Genomic DNA, 27,756 nt, shown 5'->3' on the forward strand with positions numbered 1-27,756 from the left:
AATGTAACAAAGTCTGCGTAATAAAGTCCCATTTACTCTACAGTTTCAATAGCCTACAGACAATATTATTCAGCATTTGGCTTCTTTTAGAGAATCTAATCCGAACGATCGGAGAAAGCAGTTTTACTAGGCCTACGCCTACACTGGGGTATGGAGTGAAAGGCATTACGCCTACCCAATATTAAAAAGAGTTTCGCTAATTGCTGAATCAGAGTTGATTATTGAAACAATTGAGCTGAATTAGGGGAAAAGTTGGGTTGAAATGTTATGGTACTCTAGATATTTTACGCCTACGGCATACGCCTTTACTTTTTGGCATAAGATTTAACATTAAGCAAAATGACTCCTAATCCCATTAAATAAATAGAAGATACTTAAGGAAAATAACATCAAATCCAAAAATAATATAAAATATGAAACTCTAAGTACACAAATGTATTTGTAATGACATCTTATATCTGCCAACCTGCACTTAGCCTGTGGGGTAGAAAATGGTCTATGCACTTGCAAACAAATAAGGGTCCACAGTGAGTTTAAATAAAAACTCAATTGACATATGAAACTAAGTAACATACCAAGTAGGTATAACGAGTAATTAGATATACATATTATATAAGATATCAACAAACAACAATTACTGAAATAATAACGCATGACTTTCTCGGAAGACGTAAGCTAAAAAATGCATCGTACATTAAATAAACAGCTTGATGTGTTATATTTAGAAATAGTTACATCACGTTCATCTTGACGGCAAGAATCTTGAAGCATGATGTTCTAGTCCCTACGCAATAAATAATTAAAACGTGGGCTTTACTAGCCGTGCCGCGCGGCCTCACCCGCGAACTAATGGCGGTTATTTTCATATTTTTCATAAGTTTAATCACTGCTAAATACCTATATTATCTTTAATAATATTACATGTCTCTTCAGAAGTTTCACGCTCTTAATTCATAAATTTGCAATATCAAACACATCTAAAATTTATTTATTCATTTTAAATTTAATGTAAGTAGGTAGGTACATATACTTAATAAAAAAAATAACATTAAAACTGAAAGATTTTATTTACTTCACAGTTTAAAAGATGACACAATGAGCTTAAAATATTGTCACATAGATAAGAGTCAGAAAATGAGAAAATGTAAGACTCGGGGAGACCTTGAACTATAAATACATCGGATGCACTTTTTGCTCGCGCGAGAGCAAGTAAGAAATTCCATTTTTGGGACGTGCAACTGCGTCTTCACATCTCAAAAACTATTCGACTTACCTATCCACATATAAACAACACTGCAATAACCTACTGTATGTCTCATAGATATAATATATATTATTCCCAAATTTGTTAGTTTTTGATAGACATATAAAGTTGAAAGCGATACAATATATTATATTATGTGAATGTATACTTTTAGAAAAATGCAAGCCCTTATATCCTACTTTAAAAACGATTTTCAGTATCAGTACGCTATATTGTAATTGTTAAAAAAATAATTCTATACTACACAATGTATACTTTAAACTCACCTTAGTTCCAGCAGTCACAAAACGACACTGGATTATCTTCACTCTCGTGCGTGATATTGACAATAATATGTGAATAAATTTTAAATTTCCCATAACGTGCCTGTTCGATTATACGTTAATGCTGTTTGGGTTCAAATTCGAATGGCAAATACAGATTCATTTGTATACACGCTTTTATATATTCTTTTAAGCTATTTATTTCCTTGGGAAATAACACTATTATATATGTGCATACGCTGCTAGCTTGGAGAGAAATGCATCGTGCATTTTATTATTTTCCATATGCTCAATAAACATTATTTATTTGTTAATTATTGTCATCTGCATATAATACAAAAGAAGCGTATTAATTATTATCATTAACGACGTGAACAGTTCAAGTTTTAGTTAATTTTACCTTACAATCGATGAGTTCTGATAATATTCGCAATGTTTCATATTTCCGGTGCATTAAACCCTTCTTCGTCTTCAACAAAATAATAAGCAATTTGTAGGTGTAATGATGGTAACAATTATGAGCCGTGACATTTACACATTCGCCATTACAACAATATGCAGGTTTACCTACGTGGAAAAGGTAAATATGGTTAATTACCATACATATGTGGAAGTAAATACTCGAACATTCATCATCATTGACCGGTAATTTATTACGTCTCCATACGACTATTTTGGGTTATTGGCGAAACGGATGAATGACACCGTCTGTCAATGAACTAGGTCAAACTGGTGTGGAAGTGAAAATAAGGATAGCTGATTGTCTACATTAAAATATGCTTATGTATACCTATCTATATTTTTACTGGAAGTGAGTAATGTTTTATGTGCCTTTATTGTTGGCAGATGGGCAGATGCATTGCACATCTGCACAGTGCACACAAGATAGGACTAACTAAGCATTCATCTTATCACACAAGCACATACATTCATATAAAAAAAACATTGATTATTATTAGTCATATTTCGTGTATTTATTTTTTAACATTAAGGTAAGGATTGGTTTATTTATGAGAAAGAATGTATAATGCAAGGGAAGCGTAGATATAGTCACCTACAAATAACAAAACTTTCATATACCTACCTGCCTTGAGGCAAACAAGCATTAATACTAACGTTGTTGCTATAATTCATTTTGAACCGTTCCACCAAGACAGACATAAAATTATCAAAATCATATGTAATATTTCCATGCAATATGATGCAGCATGAGTACATACGAAAGTTCGAATCAATTTCCGAACACATCAACGGCTATTAACTGGCAATGCGCAACAAATAATCTATGGGAGGAAGTGACATAGAGCAAGGTTTGAATACTAAGACGCGCGGAAGACGCCACGTCCGTGTTGTGTAGTGCCATTGTCCTATTTGAGGCTAACTTCCTAGAGTGATTGATATATTTCAAAAGTTCGACTGTTAAAGAATCTTTCTTTAATATATAAGAATTTTTTTTTTATTATTGTCTGTATAGTAGACAACAATTTCACATTAAAACAGTAGTTTTATGAAAGCTATTTCCTTTAATGATATTGGCGTTTTTAACGCATCTTTAAAAAGGTTAAAATATTCTGTATATATTTATAAATTTTATAATTTTTAAATATTAACTTAATCTTAGTAAATTTCTAAAAATCTTGACCAAAAAGCATTTTACCATGAAATCCTCATTTGGCCCATATAAATAATAAAAAAGACAAACAAAATATACACACAACATAAGAGCTTAAGTATTTATATAAGTAAGAATAATAGGATATGCGGGTCGCCTTGTGAGATGACAAGTAACATATTTTTGAATTTGCATATCACTATAACAACCTTTAATCGATTAAATTTATCACTGTCGATTGCTAACCTTACATTTTCAATTAATTGCAGGTATGAGTAACTTTGTAATATTATCCCCCTTCCTAATTTTGTCATCACATGCATACTTAGTTACCATATCTTTAACATTGTGCAAATCTTTCATCTCTTCAAAGGTAACCATTTAATAATGTAACATTTAAAATCTATTTGTTTTTGCTTTATAAACAATAAACATATGATAACAAAAAAGGTATTACAATAAAATAACAACAAAATCAAAACAAGATGGCGAGCATGTACCTACCTACTCACATATTTTGAAATTAACAAAACTTAGGCAAGTTCGAATTAATTATAATTGTACGTATATACGTGCAATTATTTTAATAAAAAATATCGGGGCCTTAGTCTAGTCTTCATAGTCGGTATCAATTAGACATAACCCACGGCTCATTTCTTGGGGTCTGTGGTGATGCAAGATTTTATGCAGGTATGGATCTTTCTTTCAAAAAAAGAATGACTTTGAAGTAGTTTAGTATTTAAGTGTAAGGACTAACTAACTAAGTATGAGATTTTTAAGTCTTTTTTCTCCCCCATGTTTTTATTTTGGATTCCATGTGTCACAAAACGATACTGAAAAATCGTAGTACTATCGTGAGCAATGTTGATAAAAGTTTTATTCAATGCAAATGACTCTTGTAATTCTAAGAATATATGACTCACATACATAAGCTTTATCAAGACATATCTACCATTTTCCTTTTTTGAATTCCTAAAATCTATATCACCCACTTTAAACGTGTCAGTTTTTTTATAGGTCAAAGCGGATAAGTGAGCTGCTGGGTCGTGTGATGGTACGCGACTTTACACATCCGATAGTCAATAAGCGATAGAATTTTTTTCCCATATAAAACATCACAAACGTGCAAAGAAGTACGAGGCATATTGAAGCACCGGTTCTTGCTAATACGTCATATTAATTGTCATGAAATATTTTGAATAGTATGTTAATTAGACGTTTGAATGTAGGACACAATTTTTATCCATAGATTAAAATATTTATAGCATTTCAACAGCGTAAATATCTCGGTTTGTTTATACGAAATGTATAAGCTTTTCTGGTTCGAAATCCGAAACCGGCACCATTGTTTAACCAAATCGAATACTAGTCACACACGCAACATAACGTCGCAGCAATAAATCATAGTATTCTGAAGGACTTTCCACCGTCTTCCGTAATTTAACGATGCTAATCGCACATGGATCGACGATATGACTGATATTATATTTTTACTAGCGAATTGGGGCAGCGTTTGTTAATTATCTGTAACTTCAATTCTAAGATAAGGTGTTTGTTTATAACTGATCTACATATTTGCATTTTTTTGTGTCGACCTGATAAATACTTTTCATCTAAAATTAAAAAGGTAGGTATCCTAATATCAGTGACATAAAGAAGCAGAGTTTCATGTTAAATTCGTGAAGCGTTTCGATTATTATTGTTTGAGTAAATTCTATTTTGATACAAAAATGTTTAATTACGATGATGTAACAAGAAAATCCTCATTAATTCTATACATTATATTCCGTTTTTATTTATTATAAATACCTAGTTTGCTCATCACATCCTCATTCATTTTGAATAAGTCAATAATTTCTTGATATATTCTACTATCAAAACACTTGTTTTAAGTAGGAACAAATGACACTGACATATGACTAGAAACGTCTTCAACAGCCAATTCTAGCCTTAGAATTAACATCGCAAATTTATGCATGTTTACAAACAAAATATACTGGTCGAATCGAATTAGCCAAGATACTGTATATGGGTGTGAGACCTATCCGTGTGCACCCCGTAAGGTCATGGTATGTGTTCCGTGGCGCCGGCGACCTTGCATCGATCCTTATATGTAAGCTACAGACGTGAATCTGTGCCTACACTCTCACTTTTCGAGCCACATCCTTTCATCGCTTTATTGGCAAATAGCGTTTATACATTTAGAAATAAACAACACGCGAGTGATATAGCCGACGCTATTAAAACTTATCATGATTACAACAAAATTTCTAGCTGAATCATAAATTGTTGTCCTGAACAGAAGAGACTGCGATAATTTTGAACATCGTATATATAATGAACGCTAAACTATCGAGTGAAATCAAACTATCGTAGGTAATTACAATACGAGAAGAAGTGCCACTAGAATCAGGGTGACATTCTCAGCATTACCATGAACAATTATATAAAAATATAATACTTCAATAATAATTACCAACATTATTTTCACTCCAACTTACCTGTAACAAAAATACGATTAAATTTATACTTTTTATAATTTTAATAATATTAAATACCTGAAACATGCAACGATATAAAGTTAGTATGACTAACTGTACCCACTGAATTATTTAAACATTAAAGAGCCAAGCAAACGCTTTCTAGGTCAGCTGGCAATTTAGCGTGATTTATTCAGTCAGAAGAAATATCTAACTTACTATTCAATTCTTAGGTATAAAACTCACCTAAACATTTTTAAAACTATAGGTACCTTATACAGGGGATTGTATTTTTGAATGTTTATAAATTCCAAATTTATTAGAAGTCAGCCGAAAGCTGATATCAGTGTATAGTATATACGTATATAGGTTATATTACGTTTTGGTTCCAGACCAGCAAATAAAAAATATATATAATTTTTATAAGAAGTTGAAGTAAATATAACTTAAACATAGTAAATGAATCTAAGGTATTTGTTACCACGCAAACTCGACTGGACGGGCCTGAACTCTACTGAAATTGATTAGATATGAAGAAAGACCTAGATTAAAATATAGGCTGCCGCGCGCCCTGATCTTTGTTTTTTGTATCAAAAATTAAAAGCTGCCGAAATTTGTTTTGTAAATGTTGTATTAAATTCCAAAAACAACAATTTTAAATAAGACTAAATCCTGCTATTGTTCATTGCCATGGCCCATGACCCAGTATTGATGCACATCGTTACATAGAATAGATGAAGTTTAATTATGGATCAAAACTGACACTTATTACTACATTGCTTAAAAAAAAAACAAAAATATGATAATTTAATATTTTAAAATTAAAAAACAAATTTGAACATTTTCAATAAAATTATTATCCTCGTTTCTACAAAAAAAGCCAATGAAAATAACAAAATAAAACGCTTTAGACAACATTACAGGTTTGATACAATAACCAAAACAATAACGAATCTTCGTGATCTGTCAATGTTTAAAAATCGAATACACGAAGCACGTTTACGATAAAAAAAAAAATACTCTATTCCAAGGTTAATTGGAACAAACATCGAATTCAAAAACCTCATAGCAATCTGCGCTTAACAATAAGTTACCTATATATTGTTAGTATTAAATCTCCGAGTAAACGAATGCGAATTGCTGATTCTCTATATGGCAACAGTATGAAACAGGTCGAACGACTCGTTTTCCGGCTGCTGTAATAAACATGGTCATTAAATAAATGGCACATGCATGGCCAACTACGAAACAACCGATTACGTAGGTCAAGATTAAGGTTTCGAAAAAATTGTTATAAACGTAACTCAGTTTTAATTCTCGAATGCAACGTTTAGGAATCGATTTAATAAATACATTTATATGCATACAATTAATTCTATAAAACTTAGAAAACAAACGCCTTGCTAATACCGGAATTTTTCATTCAACATAATTATTAAATACTATATAAACATAACTATTATTTAAACTTTGAAGTGGTATTTTTAGCTAGTAGTTAGTAAGCAGTAGCTATGTATTTTGACTGCATATACTGTATGAATATTACTCATGCTGGCTATGTGGCCATTATGAGAGCTATTAGCTTGAGATGTGTATTTAAATTTTAATAATTTTATTTGAGCCAAATAAAGTCAGTAAAAATCAGTAAAATAAAAAGTCAGTAAAATAAAGTAAGTTTTTTCAATTAATCCGTACCAGTATTCTTAAGTACAATATATATTACAAATGTCTAAGTGTTTGCTCGTTTGTCCTTTTGTGATGCTGCAACGGAGCGGAGCTAAAATAAGCGCGAGCGAAGCAGCGGGCAAAAGCTGGTAATTTCATAAAATGTTATGTTTAAAAAAATCAGTTATTTACAACAATCTTAATAATTACATAATAGGGTATATAAGTTCTAACACTAATATAATTTATTTACTTCGTCACAAAATTGAACCTGACCTTTGTTTTCGAAATTATCTCAAGTAAAATGTAATGAGAAGATAATACGATTCCATAGGCAAGCGATAACGAAATTAGTCGACCTTTCTCAGTTTCCCACTTTTGCAATTTAGCACTTTACAGTCTAATTAAAACGCTAGCTCAGTTATAAAAGCCAAATTCTAGAACAGAAAGCGACCGGAACAGGGTTTAGAAATCGGCCGGTAGACAAAATGATATGGTCGTTTATTTTACAATCTGTGACCGAGTGTCACAGTTTCGCGTAACTCATTTCTAGAATTTTCATCAACTTTCACTATCACTGTGACAAATGGCAAAATTTACTCAAAAGAAAAAAATAGTTCCTCACACATCCATAAAAGTGCATCCATAAAAATACAAACATATTTTAATTTTTTTCTACAAAGGTTCCTAGTTAGCGGGAAATATGTTTTGTTGACTTTTTTATAGTAATTCTCCAGAAATTTCTAAAATCCAACATATTTATACATGGAAAAATCCATAAAAAATTATCGATATTCAAATACATTGTAATCACCAAAAATATATGCCCCAGTAAGGCATTAATTAAAAAAAAAAAACCTGTTCATTTGTAATTTGATTGCAACATATTTAATTATAGAAACAACGAGAAGATAAATTTTCAATTCCATGATATATCTATAGTGAATATTGAATACTTAAGTAATATTTAAACATTATTGTTTTAAATTAATAAACATTTGTAAATTTGTTTTTGGCTTAACCCCATTGTATGAATCTATTACATTTTATTCGCTAATTTATATATATACATAGATATGTAATCTTCTCTATGGCCATCTAATACTGAAAGAATTTTTCAATACGGACTAGTAGTTCCTGAGATTAGCGCGTTCAAACAAACAGACCCTTAATATTATAGTTATCAACGACAAGAATTACTCACACCGTCTAACAAATATAATAACTTAAGCACTTATACTAGAATTTTTCGCACATAAAATTGCTGCCAATTTAAATTTGTTGAGAGATCATTGCACCTGTAAAAAATTGTCCAGCAAGGTCATCCTCTTTTTGAATGGAGTTACTTCATTTGGAAAGAGGAAGTTAAAATGTGTTGGCTGTTTTTAATTGCGTAATATAATGAAAGCTCTTTAGTAATTATTTAAATGAATAGCAGCATTTTGTCTCAATAATAATAATTTTAAAATTGCATTTGCATTGCTGTATAATTATGCGGTATGATATTGCAATTTAAATCAATATATTGTGAAACAGCATACTTTGAAACCGAGTCCCAAAAATAGACGGACGAAATCTTATAAATCTGATTCGAGTCGTTCGATTTAGTTTTAATCAATGTTAATTAGGCTTGTATTATGTTTAAGAGTGAAATATACTTTTCATTTCTCTTCCTTTAAATCATTGGTATGAGTATATTTTGATTGTACCTACATTCAGCAATGTAATATTATAAAAATTTTGTATTATATGATAACGTAATGTATCATAATGATAACGTAATGTATCATTTCTAACCAATTATTTTATAATAAATAATATTCCTTATAATTCTATATATTACAAGGGTGAAGAAAAACAAATAGATTTCCAAAAAACTGTCTCGAAACTTATATTTTAAAGCATCTTCAAATATTACAAAGATTTCAAATTGAATACATCATTACACAGCAAAAGTAGCATAGAGAGTATATTACAGGCAGTTTCCGTTTATAAAATTCGTATTTCCATAGCCTGAAAAGTGTAACAGCCTCTTTAGACATTCAACCTCTTTCAGTTGATTTATACTAACTATGCTCGAGGCTCACTATGACAAAATAAAATTTTCATAATAATTAATGAAATGAAGTATTATATGCATTATAACTCTTTAGACTATGGTGCTCAATAAGTAGTAATTGTATAACTAAAGTATAGTAAAAATTATATAAACATGTTAAGATCTAAATTCTTGTATGTATCGAGTATTCATATTTCAAGTTCAGTGCCACAAAATTTAACTGTCTTATGTTTGTTATTCTGTGCGTTTGTGCTTCTTTAAATAGATATTTATCTATATCAATGTCAATCGAAAGCAGTATATATACTGATATAAAAAACCGTGTTCATTACTCCACTTATAACATAAGAAAGGTTGAATTTTTCAATGAACTCTTAAACGGCTAGATCGATTTGCACGAATTTCTGTGCGTTCGTGTAGTTTCCATAATGATTAGATTAAGAGTACTAGCTCTTTGTAAATTTTTAATGTGTTTCAACACCCGACATAAATTTAGAGTTAGTTTTTTTCATTAAGAAAGCTTGCTTTCATTTTCCGTATTTGCACTTAGCTACATTTATATCATTAAGATATATAAATAAAGTTAAACTCACAGCCGAAGCGTATGTTATTCGATACAATTTATAGGTACCTATACCTGGGCTGGAATCTCATTAGGTAATTTTAAACGCATAGCAACAGTTCCACTTATTCAGAAGTAACGCACGCCTGCACTCATGAGATATTCTGTTACACACCACGGTTAAAAGTATCAAAGCAAATTATGTATCAATACAACTTTGTACTGTATTGCGTGCAATTTTAGAAGCTATAATGCTTATGACTATAAATTAACCGAGTTTTTATTGAGTAAAAATTATGGGTATTCAAAGAATATGTTAAACCAATTTATGTTAGAATCCAGCACCCAAAAACCATCTACATATCTAATTTACGCCAAAATATTAATTTCCTTTAACCTACTCAGGCAAAAAATTGAATAAAATCTGCCCTGCTGTAGCAACGCTAAATTCAAAGCAATTAGGTATTATTCGCATAAAATGCTTTGTAAATCGTAAAAAAATACAGGGTATCATCGTATCAAATGTTTAATAGACGTCAGTAAAATTTACCACTTTTTAGCTAGGTTCGCACGCAGTCGTTTGTACGTTTTGCCTTTTTTTTGTTAATGTTGCCAGCTCAATGCACCTGCTGCGACCGCAAAACGGATGTCAGGTGGGCTCGCGCAACACTTCCACAGGTTCACTGTGGTTTATACTATCCTTCCCCAGTTACCAGTATCGATATCATAAAATACAAAAGAAGCATAGAATACATTAAATGATGTAATTTATCCATGGCCGATTTTACAACCTCTAGATATGTAGTGTATAAACTTCAGTTAAAAGGTATCAAATAGGATAAAAGTAATATAGTAGGTGTAGACTAGAAGCCATTTGTGAATTCCTGCGTTATCTGCAGTTAACCCGGATTTATTCAAATATATAAAGCCATAAAAAATTAACAGCTATAAATGTACGTATTTTGGAAATACCGATGTGTAGGTAAATCGCTTATAATATAATGAAAAACTAAGCGTTAACATTTAACTCACATCGTGCAAACCGCTATTAAGATAGTAAAGAAACTTCTGGTGTGACGTACAATTAATAAATGGAATTGTTTTAAAAAACTAAATCTACATTTTTTCCTTATTATTCACACCTGAGTCTGTGAATTTAACTTAAAAATACCAAAAAATAATGCTTTTATACATTCGATACCGCGTTATTCATATTATTATTTTTACGTCGTGAGGTCTTTTATATACTACATTATTTTTTAAGAGAAATATATTATAAGAACCTAGTTTAAAATCAAGTCAATTATTTCAATAACCTTATTATCTTTTTCTTATTTTTTTGTGTCAAAGCGGGCAACTGATCTGATGATAAGCGATCACCAACGCCCACGCCAATGCGTGTTTAGAAGATAGGGAATAAAGAAAGTCTTGACGACGGAAAAGGTGGAATGGACTGGGAAGGGAATTAACGTTTTTTATGTAAGTACTTATGTATTATTTAAATAAATATTATATTTTTATGTGCCATTATTTGAGAGCACGAATTAGTATAAATTTTTCGCATTTTCGGTAATTCTATGTGGAAACCTTTATTTCTATAAAAGTTTTAACTACTTACAGTTTGTTGCATATAATGTTTTGAATAGTTAAGTACACATTAAGGATATGGCCATAAGCTAATTCTATCATAAATCACACACGCTTATATAATAAGCACTTGTTAAATTATCTTCGAAAACATCAACAATATCTTTTATAGTTTTCGAATGTACAAATTATGTAAGGACATTTCTCAACGAGTCTGCAAATGGCATTTGAGCAACGAATACATAAGTCTGCATTTCAAAAGAATAAGTAAAGCGGCCGATAACAGTTTTGTAACGGTATCGAGCTAACAGCTCTTTGCAGCGTTACAGCTCATAGCTGTTGCGTCAAAGCGATTGATCATATTGTTGTACGCTTAGGTCTGTCTAGCTGCATCTTCATAAATAAATGTCGTTCCTTTACAATTTGACGAAATAATAAATGTGGTACATGTAAAAAAAATCGCTTAAGTATTGTAATCCTAATTACAGTTAAAAAAGTATTTTTACACTATTTTGTTCACTGATAATGATACCTACCTGTAATGATTAATTAGGTAATTTACTCTTAACTGCTCTGCTGCTACCTAAACTAACCTTCTTAATATCCAGCTTCATAATATCCACAACCTATTCGTATAGTATGTTTATCATATATTTTTTACATTTCATTAATACTTTTAAGATTTTAGAAACTCCGCCATATTTGTTTTTCGGTATAGGTGCTGCGACGTGCGACGTGTGTCATTCATTCATCAAACATGCAAGAAATAAATACTTAGATTTTTCAATTTGTGCACATTATCTATTTCACCCCTTCACCAAACGTTAAAGGAAAACATCGAGAGGAAACCGGCATGTCCTTGAATTCAAAGTTCAACGATTCATGTCACATATCTGCTAACGCGAACTTGGCTTGCGTGGTGTATAATGGCCTAAACCCTCATGGAAGGTCAGGAAATTTGGGTTGATGACGCTAATGTAGATTCCAAAAGAAGGTATCTGAGGTAAACCTGCGATACAGTATATTTACAGTAGGTGTGTATAAATTTCCCTAGTAGGACAACGTTATATTTGTAACCAGTCGCAACAGTTAACCCATTCTTCGTGGCCAATTAGGATCGTTAATTGAACCGTAAATGTAGAAGTTAAATGGGCGAGCAGTGACCGGTGCCGATGTGTTATAATAGCAATTATTATAGAGGAGGTACATTAAATATTTTATATCATACTAGCTGTAACCCGCGGCGTCACTTATGTGGACAAGACTATAATCCATCTCTGTACCAAATTTTATAAGACAGTCAGAGAGAAAATGTAACAAACATCCATTCATACTTACAAAATTTTCGCGTTTATAATATTAGTAGGATACCTACGGATAATTAAACAATGTATATAGTAAACATGAAGGACGTATGTATGTCGCAACGTCCTTCAAGTTTTTAATTTCTTTACGTACCTTAGTACTTATAAAGATTTCTTCAGTAAAAAATTATGTTTTAATAGTTTAAACCAACCAATTTACTATATATTACATTAAATATTGTTCTGGACCCTTAAGAACTTCCCACCAGTTGACCTACCTTCTCATCCGCATACCAAATCTCACTGTAGAAGTTTTAAATGTTCTCACATTATTATTATGAAACTTGTCTTCCTTAAAAGCACTATATCTTAATAAATATTATTTATTCGTATATTCTGAATGATGTAAGTAAATATATATAAAATATAACATTAATTTACTAGGTTTAGTTAAATCCTTGACACATTGCGTGTGTAACGTCATTACACACATAATTAATGATCGAAAGTTGACATTAGTACATATGCAATTTTATTTGATTAATTCGTGTGTATTATCCAAAAACGGGGAAATAGAATTGATCGATTCTTTTTGCTACTAGCAAAACGAAAAATTTTATGTAAATAACATTTAACTTGTTTCACAACAACATTATTTAAATGGCATTTGTTTAAAGTAACTGGATTAAAAACACACCATACAAGTGGTAATTTAAGTCATAAACATTTAAAACGCGTTCAATTCAAAAATAAATCGTGTTTATTAAAAGCCTGAGGCATTGATAAAAATCAATAAATTTTTAAAAACACTTCATTATACCATACTTATGAATAATAAATAATTTAACGGTTAATTTAAAAACAACGTAAACTCCGAGAACAAGGAAACAACCCAATAAACTACAAAAACATCCATTATGTTTTGTCTTCGTATCTGACTTGGCAAAAAGTCAAGACCGAAGATATACAAAGGAAAGAAGTGTTTTTAGCGAGCAGGGCCTATATAGAAACGGTAAACGCATAAAAAAGAAGTTCCGCGCGTCTTGCAGGAACTGAGTCATTCGAGTACCAAGTCAAAATAAGAAAAACGCATATGTTTGGTCTAATTCCGTAAACCCGATGTGTACAGAGACTTCCGCGTGTATTTACCGAGGCAGCTGGTGATCACAATACGCATACGCGGGTACGTTTTGTTTTTGTAACTGCAGTGTCGCTTTTTACACGCTTTTTATTAGCTTCACCTGTGTGTTTGTTTGTAACCGACTTCTTTGGGCGCGATTTTGACCCACTTTAAACGGCCAGATTTCGTTCAAACTTCGTAGATTTATTGAGGACCGATGACAATACACTAATTTGATAAAATTATTCCATTTTTCAATTTGCAAAATATGATTTTTGTTTAAGCGTGTTTTTTAGTTTTTTTTAAACTATTATTTATTTATTCAAAAGTATGACAGTGTTTTTTCCCCATCGATATCGTAATACAATTAATTCAAACCACAAAACAAGCCGAAATAATATGAAGTACGCGAAAACAGCGCTTATCGAACACAATTTGGGTTACCAATGTGCCTTCGTGCCAGATAACGTAATCGCATTGCCGAAACATTCATTACAACATCAAACATTACCTACATAAAATTGCAACTATAAATATAGCATAAAATTATCTTACCGCGCTCTTAATGGGATCTGAGCGAGGCATTAGCATAGAATATGTATGTAGTTAAATAGGGAAGTTGAGAGCATTTATAATAAATAAAGTAAACATAACCTTATAAATAAAACATAGTAATAATATTTATTATCTCAATGATTTACAAGTGCAATGTCAAGTGAAAGATATATATATGTAAACAAACAAGTTGAATGCATTGAGTTTAGAAAATCTCCATCTTTCTCTACTTTCTATAAAATTAAAGGATAATATTGATCCAAAAGCTATATAAAACAATGGGCAAATTTAACACAATACTCAAGTCGAAAACTTTATACTGCAGTGGCGTAGCATGCCTAAAGAGGGCCTTGTATCAAAATTTGGTAGGCTAACAAATATTGAATAAATGCATTGCCGTATCATACTTTATGGATGAAACAAAAGAATGATCACTAGATAAACACTTAATAATCAGATAGCTATGCACCCATGGGTTTGTCCGAGCATACAAATTAAAATTCCCGAGGAAATGGGACATTATACTGTGGTAAAAAGTAACCTTTATCACTCTCAAGTCTTCATATCTATATACACGAAAATCATGTAATAAAGTCACTCCATTGTGATATGAAAGAACAAAAAACAAACACACTTTTAAGGATGCAATGCACAACATTTTAGTAATAATGTTATTTTGTATGCAAGCTGAATTTGCTCATCCTGCACATGTGCAATTGTACACATGTGTTTTATTTTAGGTTTAAGGAGTCATCCAGTTACTTGCAATAATATAAATGCATACTATAATCATAAAAGAACTAGGTATTTGGTTATATTCAACATGATTGAGTGATTTTTTTCAGTTTGTGTAATTCAGACTGGTTTTACAAGTATTCAACACATATTGTGTGAATGTGTTTGCCACCGTTAACTTTTGTAATCTCAAAATTTCTACATATTGTTAAAGCAATGTACAAGTATACCATTTAATAAACATTACACATATACATAATTAACAGAGTCTTGGATAGCAAGTTCATTTGAGCAGATTTTGCCCTGAAAATACCTATACTCATATTTCATGGTATATATTTGCCATCTCTTCCCTTGCCCAAATAATTTCAAAGGAAAACTTGAAAAAAAAGTCCTGTTATTGCAGATTAATTATCTTATAATCTATTATTAACAAGTTAAAAATAGAAGATTATTGTTTCTAAGAATCCATTATTATAAAGGCAAATATAAAGTGATTCCTTAATATTAAATTTTCACATTTGGTTAGCTCATTTAAAATATCCTCAGTTAGTTCTTACTACCTAATACTATAATTGAAAAAGTTTGTTTGTTTCTTTGTATCACATTTTCCTAATTTTGTGGTATAATTTTGCATTGGGGATAGTTAAGAGGCTAGGAAGCGATATAGGCTACTTTTAACTGTGGATTTGACCATGCAAAGCAATATAAAAGCTATGGGTAGTAATAATATTAGTAATTTTATGCCACATAAGTTGTGATTTCACTATTAGAAAACTGGTCCACTGATTTTTATGATTGTAATATGTTAAATCAATAGATTTAAGGTATATAGGTAGGATAGTATATAGGATGGGAATGGTCACTGTTATATTATGGCAATTTAAAAGTGCTTCTAAAAGAAGTCTATATAATTGAATATAAACGTTTGAGTTTTGTGATTGAAATGATTTTTATGCATGGAATAGTTTATCCTAGTAGAACAATATTCTTTGCCGAGTCACCTAATATCATAATCTGTATATATTTATCGATAAATTCTGATTGAAAACATTAATTATCCAATATGGGTTCGGGACATTATATTACATTGTGATACGAATTGAGAACACTGGAAATTCCATTTAACATAATTTGATTTGATAATAAGATTTCTCTTGGGCCAAAGTACAATGATCGCCCACACAGTCAGTCAGTATAAACAAGCCATTGAATCAGGTCATTGCACCACCACTTTCATTTAAAATATTACATATTAAACATATTACCTTATTTATATTCAAAAATTTATTGTTTTCATATATGCTATTAACCTTTCATGAATGTTAGTCAATGTAACATACATTCGGATATGTATTTACATAATTATAAAGTATCTATAGGTCAAATATTTGTTTTTGGTGGGTCATTAAAGATATTTGCGCAACTTCATAATAACTTATCAAAATGATATATATTCAGGTTTAATAGAGCTCTTAAACTGGGCTGTTTAGTAGAGGTTACTAATAAGCAATGCCTATGGACCAACTTTGTTATTATTTCAAACAGTGAGAATTTTCTAAAATAGACCAGACTTCTGGAGTTTGAAAAATTAGCTTTCAATCAAACTTTGCAAGAGCTAAATTTTCATTTACATACTTAGAAAGCCTTCTCTTGTAAAGTGAGAAGGAAGGAAGAAAAGCCCTTATGTTGTACAAGTCTACCTGTATTCAAAATATCAGCCAAAATGTTTCAGTAGTGTAAACATAATTGAGCAAGATATGGATACACAAACACTTTATAAATAATCAGGTAATTAGTTCGTTATAAATGTCCCATATCTACAGCTACTCTTTGTAACAAAATTCAGCAAAGTAAATAAATTTTAATTTAAACCATGTGCAGTCAACATTGTTATAGAAATACCTGCAATTACAAAAATAGTATGTATGGGAAAGAAAAGTTACTGATATATTCATGCAGTATTTTTTCTCGATCTCCATTCCTTAGCCTAACAATACTGGATTATTATTAACCGCACATTCCTACATAACGGAACGTTTAAAGTGCTGAATATGGAAGCACCACAAGCGATTAACAAATATTTGATATTCTTATTTATTATATTAATAAAATAAAGCGATACATACTTTTAATCGTGTTAAATTTCCATCTCGGGCAGCATTAAAAGTATTATAAACGGCTGATTTGAAATCCATGATGGTTCTCTTTGCGACGTAAAAACTCACAAAAAACGTAATACCACTTTATGAACAGCACTTTCTTCTAAATATAATCATTGGAACATACACTTTATCACGTTTTTGTCAAAGCAACCAAATTTATGATTTCAAAACACTCCGATCACTGCACTCTTTCTACGTCTACTTGCAACAGCGCGACGAACGCAATCTGCCATCAAAATGCGAAAATAAAATTAAAAATGCGAAGAGCGAACATTCAATAATGTTGCCATTCAAGTGTACATTTTGTTTATCTACAAAGAACGTTTTGCAATAGTTTTAAGTATAATAAATAAAACAATTGTGTATTAATTTGCATCATTAAAATGATTAAATATTCAAGCAAAACTGATGGCCTAGCCAATATTCATATTTATGTACAGTGAATATTCTTCTTTTTCGAGATAAGAGGTTCAGTTTTGATAAATAATTGTAATGTTTAGCTGTCTAACTTAAAACCTTATTCAAGATGGTTACAAATTGAAAGTGATATACTTTTGAGCTGTTTTATAATATTTTATTGAAGAGCGAGCAGTGACTAGTTAGTGTATAATAAATTAATGCAATCATGAAACAACTAAATTCTTTTGTATATCAATCAATTATTTGATAAAAAAGTTTTGGAATTGATTCTATTAATTATTTAAAGATACAATCTAAATGCTGGATATAAATTACTTTACCACATATTACAAATTACAATGCTGCAAAATACCATATCTGTGTTAGTGTGGCCAGCTGTAATAAAGTTATCCCATATTGAAGAAAATGTTTAAATCGTGTATATTTTATGCTGCCTATTTTGAAAATGAATATTAATTATGGTATAAGTATATAAATTATAAAGTGTAGTATATATATTACTGAAGTATCTTACTGAAGAGTACTACAATACTACAATACTACGAGAATATAATTGTGTTTGCTGTGTTTTCTTGAGAATTTTACTTGATTTGATTAGCTTCACTGTTTTAATTCACTTGGTAAAGGTTTTAAGACATTATCTCCTATGAATTATAAATTATACAAACAAAAGTATGTAATTTTTTTTAGTAGATTTCTAATTTAAATTGGGTAACATTTGTCTGTGGTCGTGGTTGACGAATGAAGTGAATGATGGATGGATATGACATGACACCGAAATTGCGGCGTGGATTTATGGATACAATTTTTCATAAAAATATCTGTTGTATTTTAATAAAATGTTTGAATAATAACGCTAGTTAAGGTCATTAATAAAAAACAAAAAATAAAGTGAAAGTGATATCCTAAATGTAGAGATAATGATTGTTAATTTAAAAGTTTATAATCAAAGTTTGTGCATATCATTGTGCTTAGTGTGTTATTACGGAAAAGTGTTTAGCGCATTATAGCACAGGTTGAGTTACTGGAAATGGTGCTATCAACATACATCGGTGTCGGTTATATGAAGAGTTCTATTTAATTGTGTAATTTTATTTAACTATAAGATAATAAAAATGTATCCTACACCGACGCGGCACCCGGCTGGCGCAGTTCGGGTTTGTTTAACTTATTTATTAACCTATGAAGTATACATAAACTTTGAATAATTTACTTTTAAGTAATGATTATCGTGATCTTTTTTTCAGGGGCCTCAACCCTCGGCAGGTCCGATAAAGTTAACGATAGCGGATACTTTAGAACGAATAAAGGAAGAATTTAATTTTTTACAAGCACAATATCATACGTAAGTTACAAAGAATCGAGATTAAACCTTACCATACTACAATATACCACTAATGTATATTACATTTTATATTTATTTTCCTTTTTCTACTCAATAATTAATTCCTGCAGCTTTGTAAGCCCTTTTTCATTATGAATTGTATTGTGTTGTTGAAATATTTTGCTAAAATCAAAGTTTACTGATATTTCATGCCATTTGATAGTTACTAACTCTTTAAATGAAATACACAAGTTTATGTATACCTTATTTAAGTGCAATCAATTATTTTTTAATGAGGTCATTCAGTGATTGTCTCTTTTCCTCTTTAGGTATTTGACATTAGTTAGGAAGATACAAAATAACAGTTATAATAACCTTACTAATTATGCATGTAATACAAAATATCTGTTAAATCTATTGTTATTTTACAGGTTAAAATTAGAATGTGAGAAACTAGCTAGTGAAAAAACAGAAATGCAACGGCATTATGTGATGGTATGGTATTTAATTCTTAATTTAGCTTTACAATATTTATTTAAAAACTTGAAAAGACTTATGTCTTTATTTTCAACAACTTTTTTAAATCATTTACTTAAACTTACATACTATTCAACCAATGTTCCCAATGACAAAAAGGCTTTATTAATGCAATAGTTTTTATTTATTTTTGTTCAATAGGAAATTGTTGCCATTTGCCCCTTTTATTGTTGTCATTAGAACCCATTTTAGAATCTGGAGTCTTTATCTGGATCTGATCTTTTTTGTAGAAAGGATTTATTATTTTTTATTGCTGATATAACAATTAATTAATAGAGCAAATCAAAGCCTCAAATATTGTATCTAATTGTTTAGGGAATTAATACAAGGGTCAATGAAATTGTTTCATAACATTATAATACACACAAACATCTTACACATGTAAATAAAGAAGTACCTGGATGACCGAGCTTTGCTTGGTTTTTTTTTTGTTTTAACTTTAATTATTCGCCAAAAAATAGTATTATTATTCGCCAATAGATGTCAGGAAGAGTCATAATAAATTGGGACTACTCAAACGCCTCCTTTTTGTTAAAAAAGTAAGTTTAAGTCGATAAAACACGAATATGACATTTTCTAAAAAAGATTCCTAGCTAGATCGATTTATCGCCCCTGAAACCCCCTATATACTAAATTTCATGAAAATCGTTGAGCCAATTCCGAGATTCCAATTATATATATATATATACACAAGAATTGCTCTTTTAAAAATATAAGATATGCTGTAAGTGAAGTTTTAGGTTTTATCTGCTCTACAAAGTATCTAATGTAACTTATCTATCTTTTCAGTATTATGAGATGTCCTATGGATTGAATGTTGAAATGCACAAGCAGGTGAACTATTTTTATTGCTCTTTTATTTGACAAAAACTTATTGCTTTGTTTTACAATATTTAATGTCTATTACTAGAAGCAATTTTCATTTAATTATACCTTTATCTGAATTGTTTCAATGTACAAGAGTTGTTTAATTGAACCCAATAGAATATAATTTCTTCTTCATTACCATATTAATTACAATGATGAAAAGGTACAATAACAGGTTTACAATTATAGTTGTCTCAATTTTTTTATACCTATTCTGTTATTGGAATAGTGATTTCATAGTTTTTAACATAGAGAACTGTCACAATATTTATTAGATAAAATTGACATCCATTTTTCAATGTGGAGACACTCAACTCGTTAATACTGTTTCTACTTACAGTATTTTTTTTTCATAAATGACGGGGGTACTATTTTTAATTATTCTTCTCGAAAAATCTATTAAGTTGAATAATGTGTTATGTTTTAGACGGAAATAGCGAAGAGATTAAGCGCAATAATTGGACAAGTGCTGCCGTTTCTTGCACAAGAACACCAACAGCAAGTCGCGTCCGCCGTGGAGAGAGCTAAGCAGGTCACTATGTCTGAACTTAATGCTATTATAGGGGTAAGTTTTTTGTTCGTATTTCAATGTAAATACAAACAAAATAGTTACTGTCTATTTGGATAATGCTGTACATATTATTTCGGCATCTTTAAAAAATATTTCTTAACTGACAAAATTCTCGAATCTCTTGAACACTTGTCTATATTGAATTGGTTTCTTGTATGTAATATTTTTTAAGGGTTTACACAATATGAAATAAATCTAGTGCTATTTTTGTAGACTATGCTTAAATCAGGAAATTTATTACGATATAGAAAAATAAATAATTGAGCGTATTTTTTTAAATGTTGTCCGCAGCAACAACAACAACAGGGATTGCAGCAACTTCTTGTAAGTTAGTCAAAAATGTGCTTGGTTTTATGTTTTTTTTTTGTTTGTTTGTGATTAACACCACTTTTGCGTTGCAAGATTATTTTTTATTCAACACCTCATTACATTTTAGTATGAACTAAATCTATTGTCAATATAATTATGAGATAAGAACTTCACACAAAGCTGTCGTGTAGTTTGCTTTAGATTAGGGAAGGTATTCCTATGGCAAATACAGTCATGTCCACAGTTTAAATAGTTTGTATGAGATTCAAGGATCTCAGTATGACAAAGTAAGATTTTCCTATCTGACTCGCTTTGATAGAACTTAAGCGGCTACAGATATTTCTATAACATTACAGCCTCAAATTGTATGTGTTTTATAAAATACTGAACTGTAAGATAAGGTTTATTATTTAAATACCAAAAGGAAAATATGACTCTAATACTAGAACACTCTGGATGTCTTTTTTTAAATATAATATTTTAAAAGATTGAGAAATGATTGTATGTTCTCATTGTTAGAATGCTTTGTGATTGCATTTTAATAGTGGCCTCAAATCAATATCTCGATCATTAATATAACCATTTCCTTCATAACGATATGCTCATATAAAATTAATTGAGTTTTCCCTACATCTTACTTTATTCCATTAAATTCAAGCACCATTGACTTCACGCAGTTATTGCTTTGTATGATGCACTGTAACATGTTGCTTGAGGGTTTTCATTTGTTTCTTTATGATATTATACTATATTGTATGATAAATGTTTTGTAGAAGCTCCAAACAAAGTTATTAATAACTTTTGTCATTAAATTATGCAATGTATACTTTTCTATAAGTAATCAATATAAGACAGTATGGTCTCTTGTTCTGAAATTAAGTGCTTTATTTTTTAACGATTTACCAACAAGTTTAATTTAAAATTGTACGAATTGTGGGATGGTCAAAAATCAATTATCTAACGATTTCATTTTTAGCTAACTTTTCTTGCACGCAATTTCATTATATGGGGTATTCTTTCTAATTTATCACGCTAAAATTTGTATAAGATTATTATTTCTTATTAACATTGTCATAATTTTGATATTTTTCGTCGCTTAAGTTAGTTTATTTCTATATACCAAACGTTTTTTTACATAGTCCTTTAGTACGAGCTATCACAAGTGTTGCATTAGATCACGATAGTACAAGTGTTCTTAAATATATCCTAAATTGTATCTTGAAAAGAAATTTTTTATTTTGAAAATTCTAATCGAACTACGAATACACATGTAATATATTATTCAAAATATGAAAAAAAAAACTGTGAGACGTACAATTTTTGTATATTAATAATTATTGTTGTGAACAAACGGAAAAAAAATTCTGTCTCTTTAATATAATATGACATCATGACTATATAGGACAGTGTCATAAAACCATAACGTTTATTCATTAAACCCGCATTTTTTTAGCAATTATTCATAATAATTTATCTGTAATGTAATCTACGGTTCACACGATATATATCTATTTATAGTATGTGGGCTTAAAATTTACCTTTCTATCCTTATGACGAATTATCATAATATCGTGTTACCCCTCCCCCCGCCAGTTTCAACGACAGTTCGTAACAAGGGAATGTTTCCAGCAACAGATCCACGCGTCGGCGGGGCTGCCGCACGGGGTGGGCGGCGCGGGGGCGCTGCTCGGCGCGGGCGGGCTGCTGTTCCCCGGCGCGGGGCCGCCGCCCGCGCCGCACTTGCCGCCGCCGGCGCATAAGGTGAGAACTGCGACGCGTTTACGCGTAATTTGGCCACCAATGAAAGGGGCCATCGCCCTGAGGCCTTAATCTCACCCGTGCCAGTATATTCCTTCTTTTCAGTTGTCAATCATTTCCTTTTCCCTTATCCTTTCATATTTTATAATATTATTTACTATACTGTATCGGGATGTGACATGCCATTCAAATAAGTTTGTAACATACAATTTAATGTGATTTATAGGTGGAGTTACCCCCACCGACGGATATAAAACCGCCGCTATCAGGTGGACCGGCGCCTCCGCCCCTCCTGCCGGGCCAACCCCCGCCCCCCAGGGAGGATGATAGACTCGCTGCTTCTAGGGCTATGAGCCAACAGGTAATTTAACTTTTACTAGCTACACTAATATTATAAAGAGGAAGAATTTGTTAGTTTGTTTGTAATGGATAAACTCAAGAACTACTGGACCGATTTTAAAAATTCCTTCGTCATTAAAAAACTGCAACTTCGCTGAGTGGCATAGTCTATATATGTAATTGGGAATAATTTTGCGTCTCGGAAAATTGAAATTTTTTTTTTTAATCAGACTACATCCCCCAAATTTGTTCGTTACTAAGCATAAATATTGTACTTTGTTAGTAGAGGCACATTGAATCCATCTTTAAAATACACAATCGCGAATCCATCAGTATAAATTAATGCCAGCGGTCCGTCCAGGCTTCCCCGTGGTACATATATAGCCTATAGCCTTCCTCAATAAATGGGCTATCTAACACTGAAAGAATTTTTCAAATCGGAAGCGCGTTCAAACAAACAATCTCTTCAGCTCTATAATATTAGTATATATTATGATTGTATCGAAATATCACAGCAGCGGCGCTCCGTATCGCCGCTGGAGCGCGAGCAGAAGTACCGCGGCCGCTCGCCGGAGCCCGAGCCGCTCGACGCGAAGCGACGGAAGGAGGACAAGGTGGGATATGTCAGTGTGTCTAGTGTATGTGACGTTCGTACTTGCCTGCTGCTACGCTATTGGTTGTCTGCTTTTGTGTAGATGCATATTAAACTATCTTCTATATATATATATTTATATAGCTCAAAGTTGATTGACTGACATAGTGATCTATCAACGCACAACCCAAAACACTGGATGGATAGGGCTGAAATTTAGCATGCAGATAGAAAGGATTTTGGTAAACCCAAGGGGATCGGTTGAGTAGTTAAGGTGGCCATCGCGAACAAACAATATGACACGTAATTTATAGATATTAAGATTTAAGGGAAAGGTGCCACTGTACGATCTTAAATAATAACAAATTTCTATCAAACACAAAAGAATCACGTTTGAATAAAAATAAATGGTTCTCCTCCTTTTGTGTCGGTTAAAAATAAGAGTATATATTCCTCAAAACTTAACATTTTTTTTAAATCATGTTAACTTCAGTAGCATTATAAAGGTTATAAGGGAAAACTGGCTATTGAATGAATGTTACTATAGAATATCAAAACAGACAACCAATTATAAGCTTTATCACGCTTCACTTAAAGTTGCTTTTAGTTTATTGCTAAAGTGTTCGCTGAAATTTTACTAAGATTGCTTTCATGCCTTAATTCTAACCATATTTGATATTCCAGGATAGTGATGCTGAAAAAAGTGATCAAGATTTAGTTGTAGATGTTGCTAATGAGGTTAGTATTTTTTTATAGTATATTATTATTTAATGTTAACAGGTCCTTGTAATCATTGAAATAATGTTTCGTATTGGTTATGATGGTTCTTAATCGTCTCAATAGATGGCGTGGGGTGCCCCTTAGGCACATGAAACCGAAAGAGTAGAAGAAATTCCATTAATGTGGCAGGATCACGGGTGGCCGAGAGGCTAGACGTTGCTACGGTTAGGCAAGAAACGCAGGTTCGAATCCTGCCTCGTGATCGAATTTTTTCTATTCTTTCAAAATTTCTCAAGTCCTTGATAATTCGTTGTTAAATATAGCGTATAGAGCACGAATTTTGAGAAGTTGATCTTACATTTTGAGTTTTGAGCTATTTATTGCCCAATGATCGTTTCCGGTCTCTCTGTTATATGTATAAACTCAACTCTATAAATTTACATAATCCATAAAGCATATATCGCAAATGTATTTTTTTTGTACAATAACAAATGGAGAATCACAATATTAAACAAATTTAACAACCAACAACACGTTTCTACTTAGATGCGACACGAAAGTTTTTGTTGCAAGTTAGAACTTTTTTTTTTTGCATAACTAGGTTCTTAATATATCATATTTTTGGTGAAAGTTTCAGTTAGTGAACAGTGTATTTGTTAGAGTCTTATATAGGTAAAGAATTGTACACCTAATATATTTATTTAAAACAACATTATTTTCCCTTTCAGGAAGAAAGAGGGTCTCCAAGTGTACGCACAGAGGGAGAGAGAACAGAGAATGGTCCAAGACCTCCGTCACGATCAGGGTCCTCTTCAAGTCGATCTACTCCCAAGAGCTCTAAAGATGTAAGCATGCAAATGTTTAATATATTAAATCATACATTTTTAATGTATTTATGTTCAAAGCCAATTACAAGCTTACTGGTTAAATAAGTGATAGTTTTATGTACAATTTCAAATACATAATCTGAACAAAGAATGTAAAGTTACATTACATAACATGTGATAGTTAGGTAATTAAATCACAGTCACAAGACTGTTAATTTTATTTTAAAAGTAATTGCTGAATATAAAAATGAAAATTATGATCTACTGATGGGTTTGATTTATTATGATTACAATGTTACTTAAAATGAAATGGAAATAAATACAAATGATTTATCAAATTGCAGGAAAAACCCGGCACACCGGGAGCGAAAGGACGGGCTCCGACGCCGACGGGTCGCTACGCGTTCCCGCCCTACGCCGCGTACCGCACCCCCCTCCCCTTCGACGGGCATCGAACCAATGGCATGCCTCCTGCTAAGCCGTGAGTATTTATTTTCAATAAAAATATATTGATTGACGAGATTAATGGTTCTGGTAATTATAAAAATATAAGCTTGATATTTTTTAGCAAACAAAAATTATATACTGCAATCGCATATTTGTCATAGGCATAACCAAATTAATAGAAGTGACACTTACTGAGGCACTGCGGAGATATGGGTTGATTAGGATATAATTTTTTTTTATCATCCATCTATTACAAAAACAAAAATGATCGACCCTTGCAGAGCACATTCGTACAACATAACGTTTCGAATAACCTTAAAGTTTTTTTGTAAATAATTTTGTATATATAATATATTTACACGTAGAGCGTACTCGTACCACACGTGCGGCGGGCCGCTGCAGCCGGTGCCGTTCCCGGCGGACGCGCTGGCCGGCCCGGGCATCCCGCGCGGCGCGCGGCAGGTGGCGGCGCTGCCGCACGGCGAGGTGGTGTGCGCCGTGGCGCTGTCGCTGGGCGCCGCCGCGCGCCACGCCTACACGGGCGGCAAGGGCTGCGTCAAGCTGTGGGACATCACCAACCCGGCCGCGCCGGCCACGCTCGAGCCGCTCTCGCAGCTCGACTGCTTGGTGAGTTGATGGATGACAAATGCTGAGTATAGTGAAAGATAATGTGGACCCTGCCATTTAAAACAAAATGTCATCGAAATGTGACAAGGCGTGAGGGGGTCCAAACCATTGTGACGTCACATGATAAGATTTAATTTTGTAATGATGATTCGACGTTTAAAATTCGAAATCGAAACTGCTTTTTTCGGTAACATTTTTTGAAATAATTGCTCAAAATTGAAAACGTATGATGTCACATCAGGGACTTCTAAATTTGTGGTAGACTGTGACGAGTACGAAGGAAAGATTAATTCAGGAGATTATATCTAGTAGCCTATGTAAGTGCATATCTAACGTCCGATTCCCACCGCAGCAACGGGACAACTACATCCGCTCGGTGAAGCTGCTGCCGGACGGGCGCACGCTGCTGGTGGGCGGCGAGGCGTCCAACCTCTCCATCTGGGACCTGTCGGCGCCGACGCCGCGCATGCGCGCCGAGCTCACCTCCTCCGCGCCCGCGTGCTACGCGCTCGCCATCAGCCCCGACTCTAAGGTGAGCACGTGCGGGAGTGCGTGTTTGTGTGTGCGTGTGCGTGTGCGTGTGCGTGTGCGCGTGCGCGTGCGTGTGCGTATGCGTATGCGTATGCGTATGCGTATTCATGTGCGTGTACGTGCTCGTGTGCGTGTGCGTGCTCGTGCGCGTGTGCGTGTGCGCGTGAGTGTGCCTGTTTACCCGGGTTGTCGATACCAAGAGATAATGGACGGAAAATATATGGATTCAATGATAGAATCTATATTACTAAATTACTAAATTGTATCTACCGTGTATACCTCCATACGGACAAAAATTTTTGATTGTTCCAACTAATCTCTGAACGGCTGGATTGGTTATAAAAGGACAGTATTCTCACAGTAAAATTTTGCCATACGTACAATAATCATTTTTAAATATAATATTCTTTTAGTACATTTTTATTAATCATCGAAAAAGAGACAATACATTCACAAATTCAATTGAATCCTTCGCATGACGTTAAATTAACGAGACAATGGTTGATTTCAGGTTTG

General features: G+C 32.2%; 1 protein-coding gene across 8 annotated transcripts in view; it reads left to right on the forward strand.

The window, feature by feature from the left end:
- The first annotated feature begins 18,536 nt into the window (after positions 1-18,536).
- The window catches only part of LOC119839677 (protein groucho), an 11,822-nt gene continuing 2,602 nt past the window's right edge, over positions 18,537-27,756 (forward strand). Inside the window, exons 1-14 of one of the 8 annotated variants that reach the window (XM_038366085.1) lie at positions 18,537-18,948; positions 19,039-19,136; positions 19,547-19,610; positions 20,442-20,486; positions 20,947-21,084; positions 21,382-21,414; positions 23,029-23,160; positions 23,384-23,518; positions 24,012-24,134; positions 24,773-24,826; positions 25,537-25,653; positions 25,980-26,116; positions 26,448-26,709; positions 27,062-27,241. In XM_038366085.1, the coding sequence (XP_038222013.1) occupies positions 18,907-18,948; positions 19,039-19,136; positions 19,547-19,610; positions 20,442-20,486; positions 20,947-21,084; positions 21,382-21,414; positions 23,029-23,160; positions 23,384-23,518; positions 24,012-24,134; positions 24,773-24,826; positions 25,537-25,653; positions 25,980-26,116; positions 26,448-26,709; positions 27,062-27,241 (1,560 nt within the window). In that variant the 5' untranslated portion in view covers positions 18,537-18,906. The remainder of the gene's footprint in view (positions 18,949-19,038; positions 19,137-19,546; positions 19,611-20,441; positions 20,487-20,946; positions 21,085-21,381; positions 21,415-23,028; positions 23,161-23,383; positions 23,519-24,011; positions 24,135-24,772; positions 24,827-25,536; positions 25,654-25,979; positions 26,117-26,447; positions 26,710-27,061; positions 27,242-27,756) is intronic. The other 7 variants (XM_038366088.1, XM_038366086.1, XM_038366089.1 and 4 more) reach the window with 7 other exon arrangements.

The sequence above is a fragment of the Zerene cesonia genome, chromosome 4, assembly GCF_012273895.1.
Source record: "Zerene cesonia ecotype Mississippi chromosome 4, Zerene_cesonia_1.1, whole genome shotgun sequence".
Taxonomy (NCBI): Eukaryota; Metazoa; Arthropoda; class Insecta; order Lepidoptera; family Pieridae; genus Zerene; species Zerene cesonia.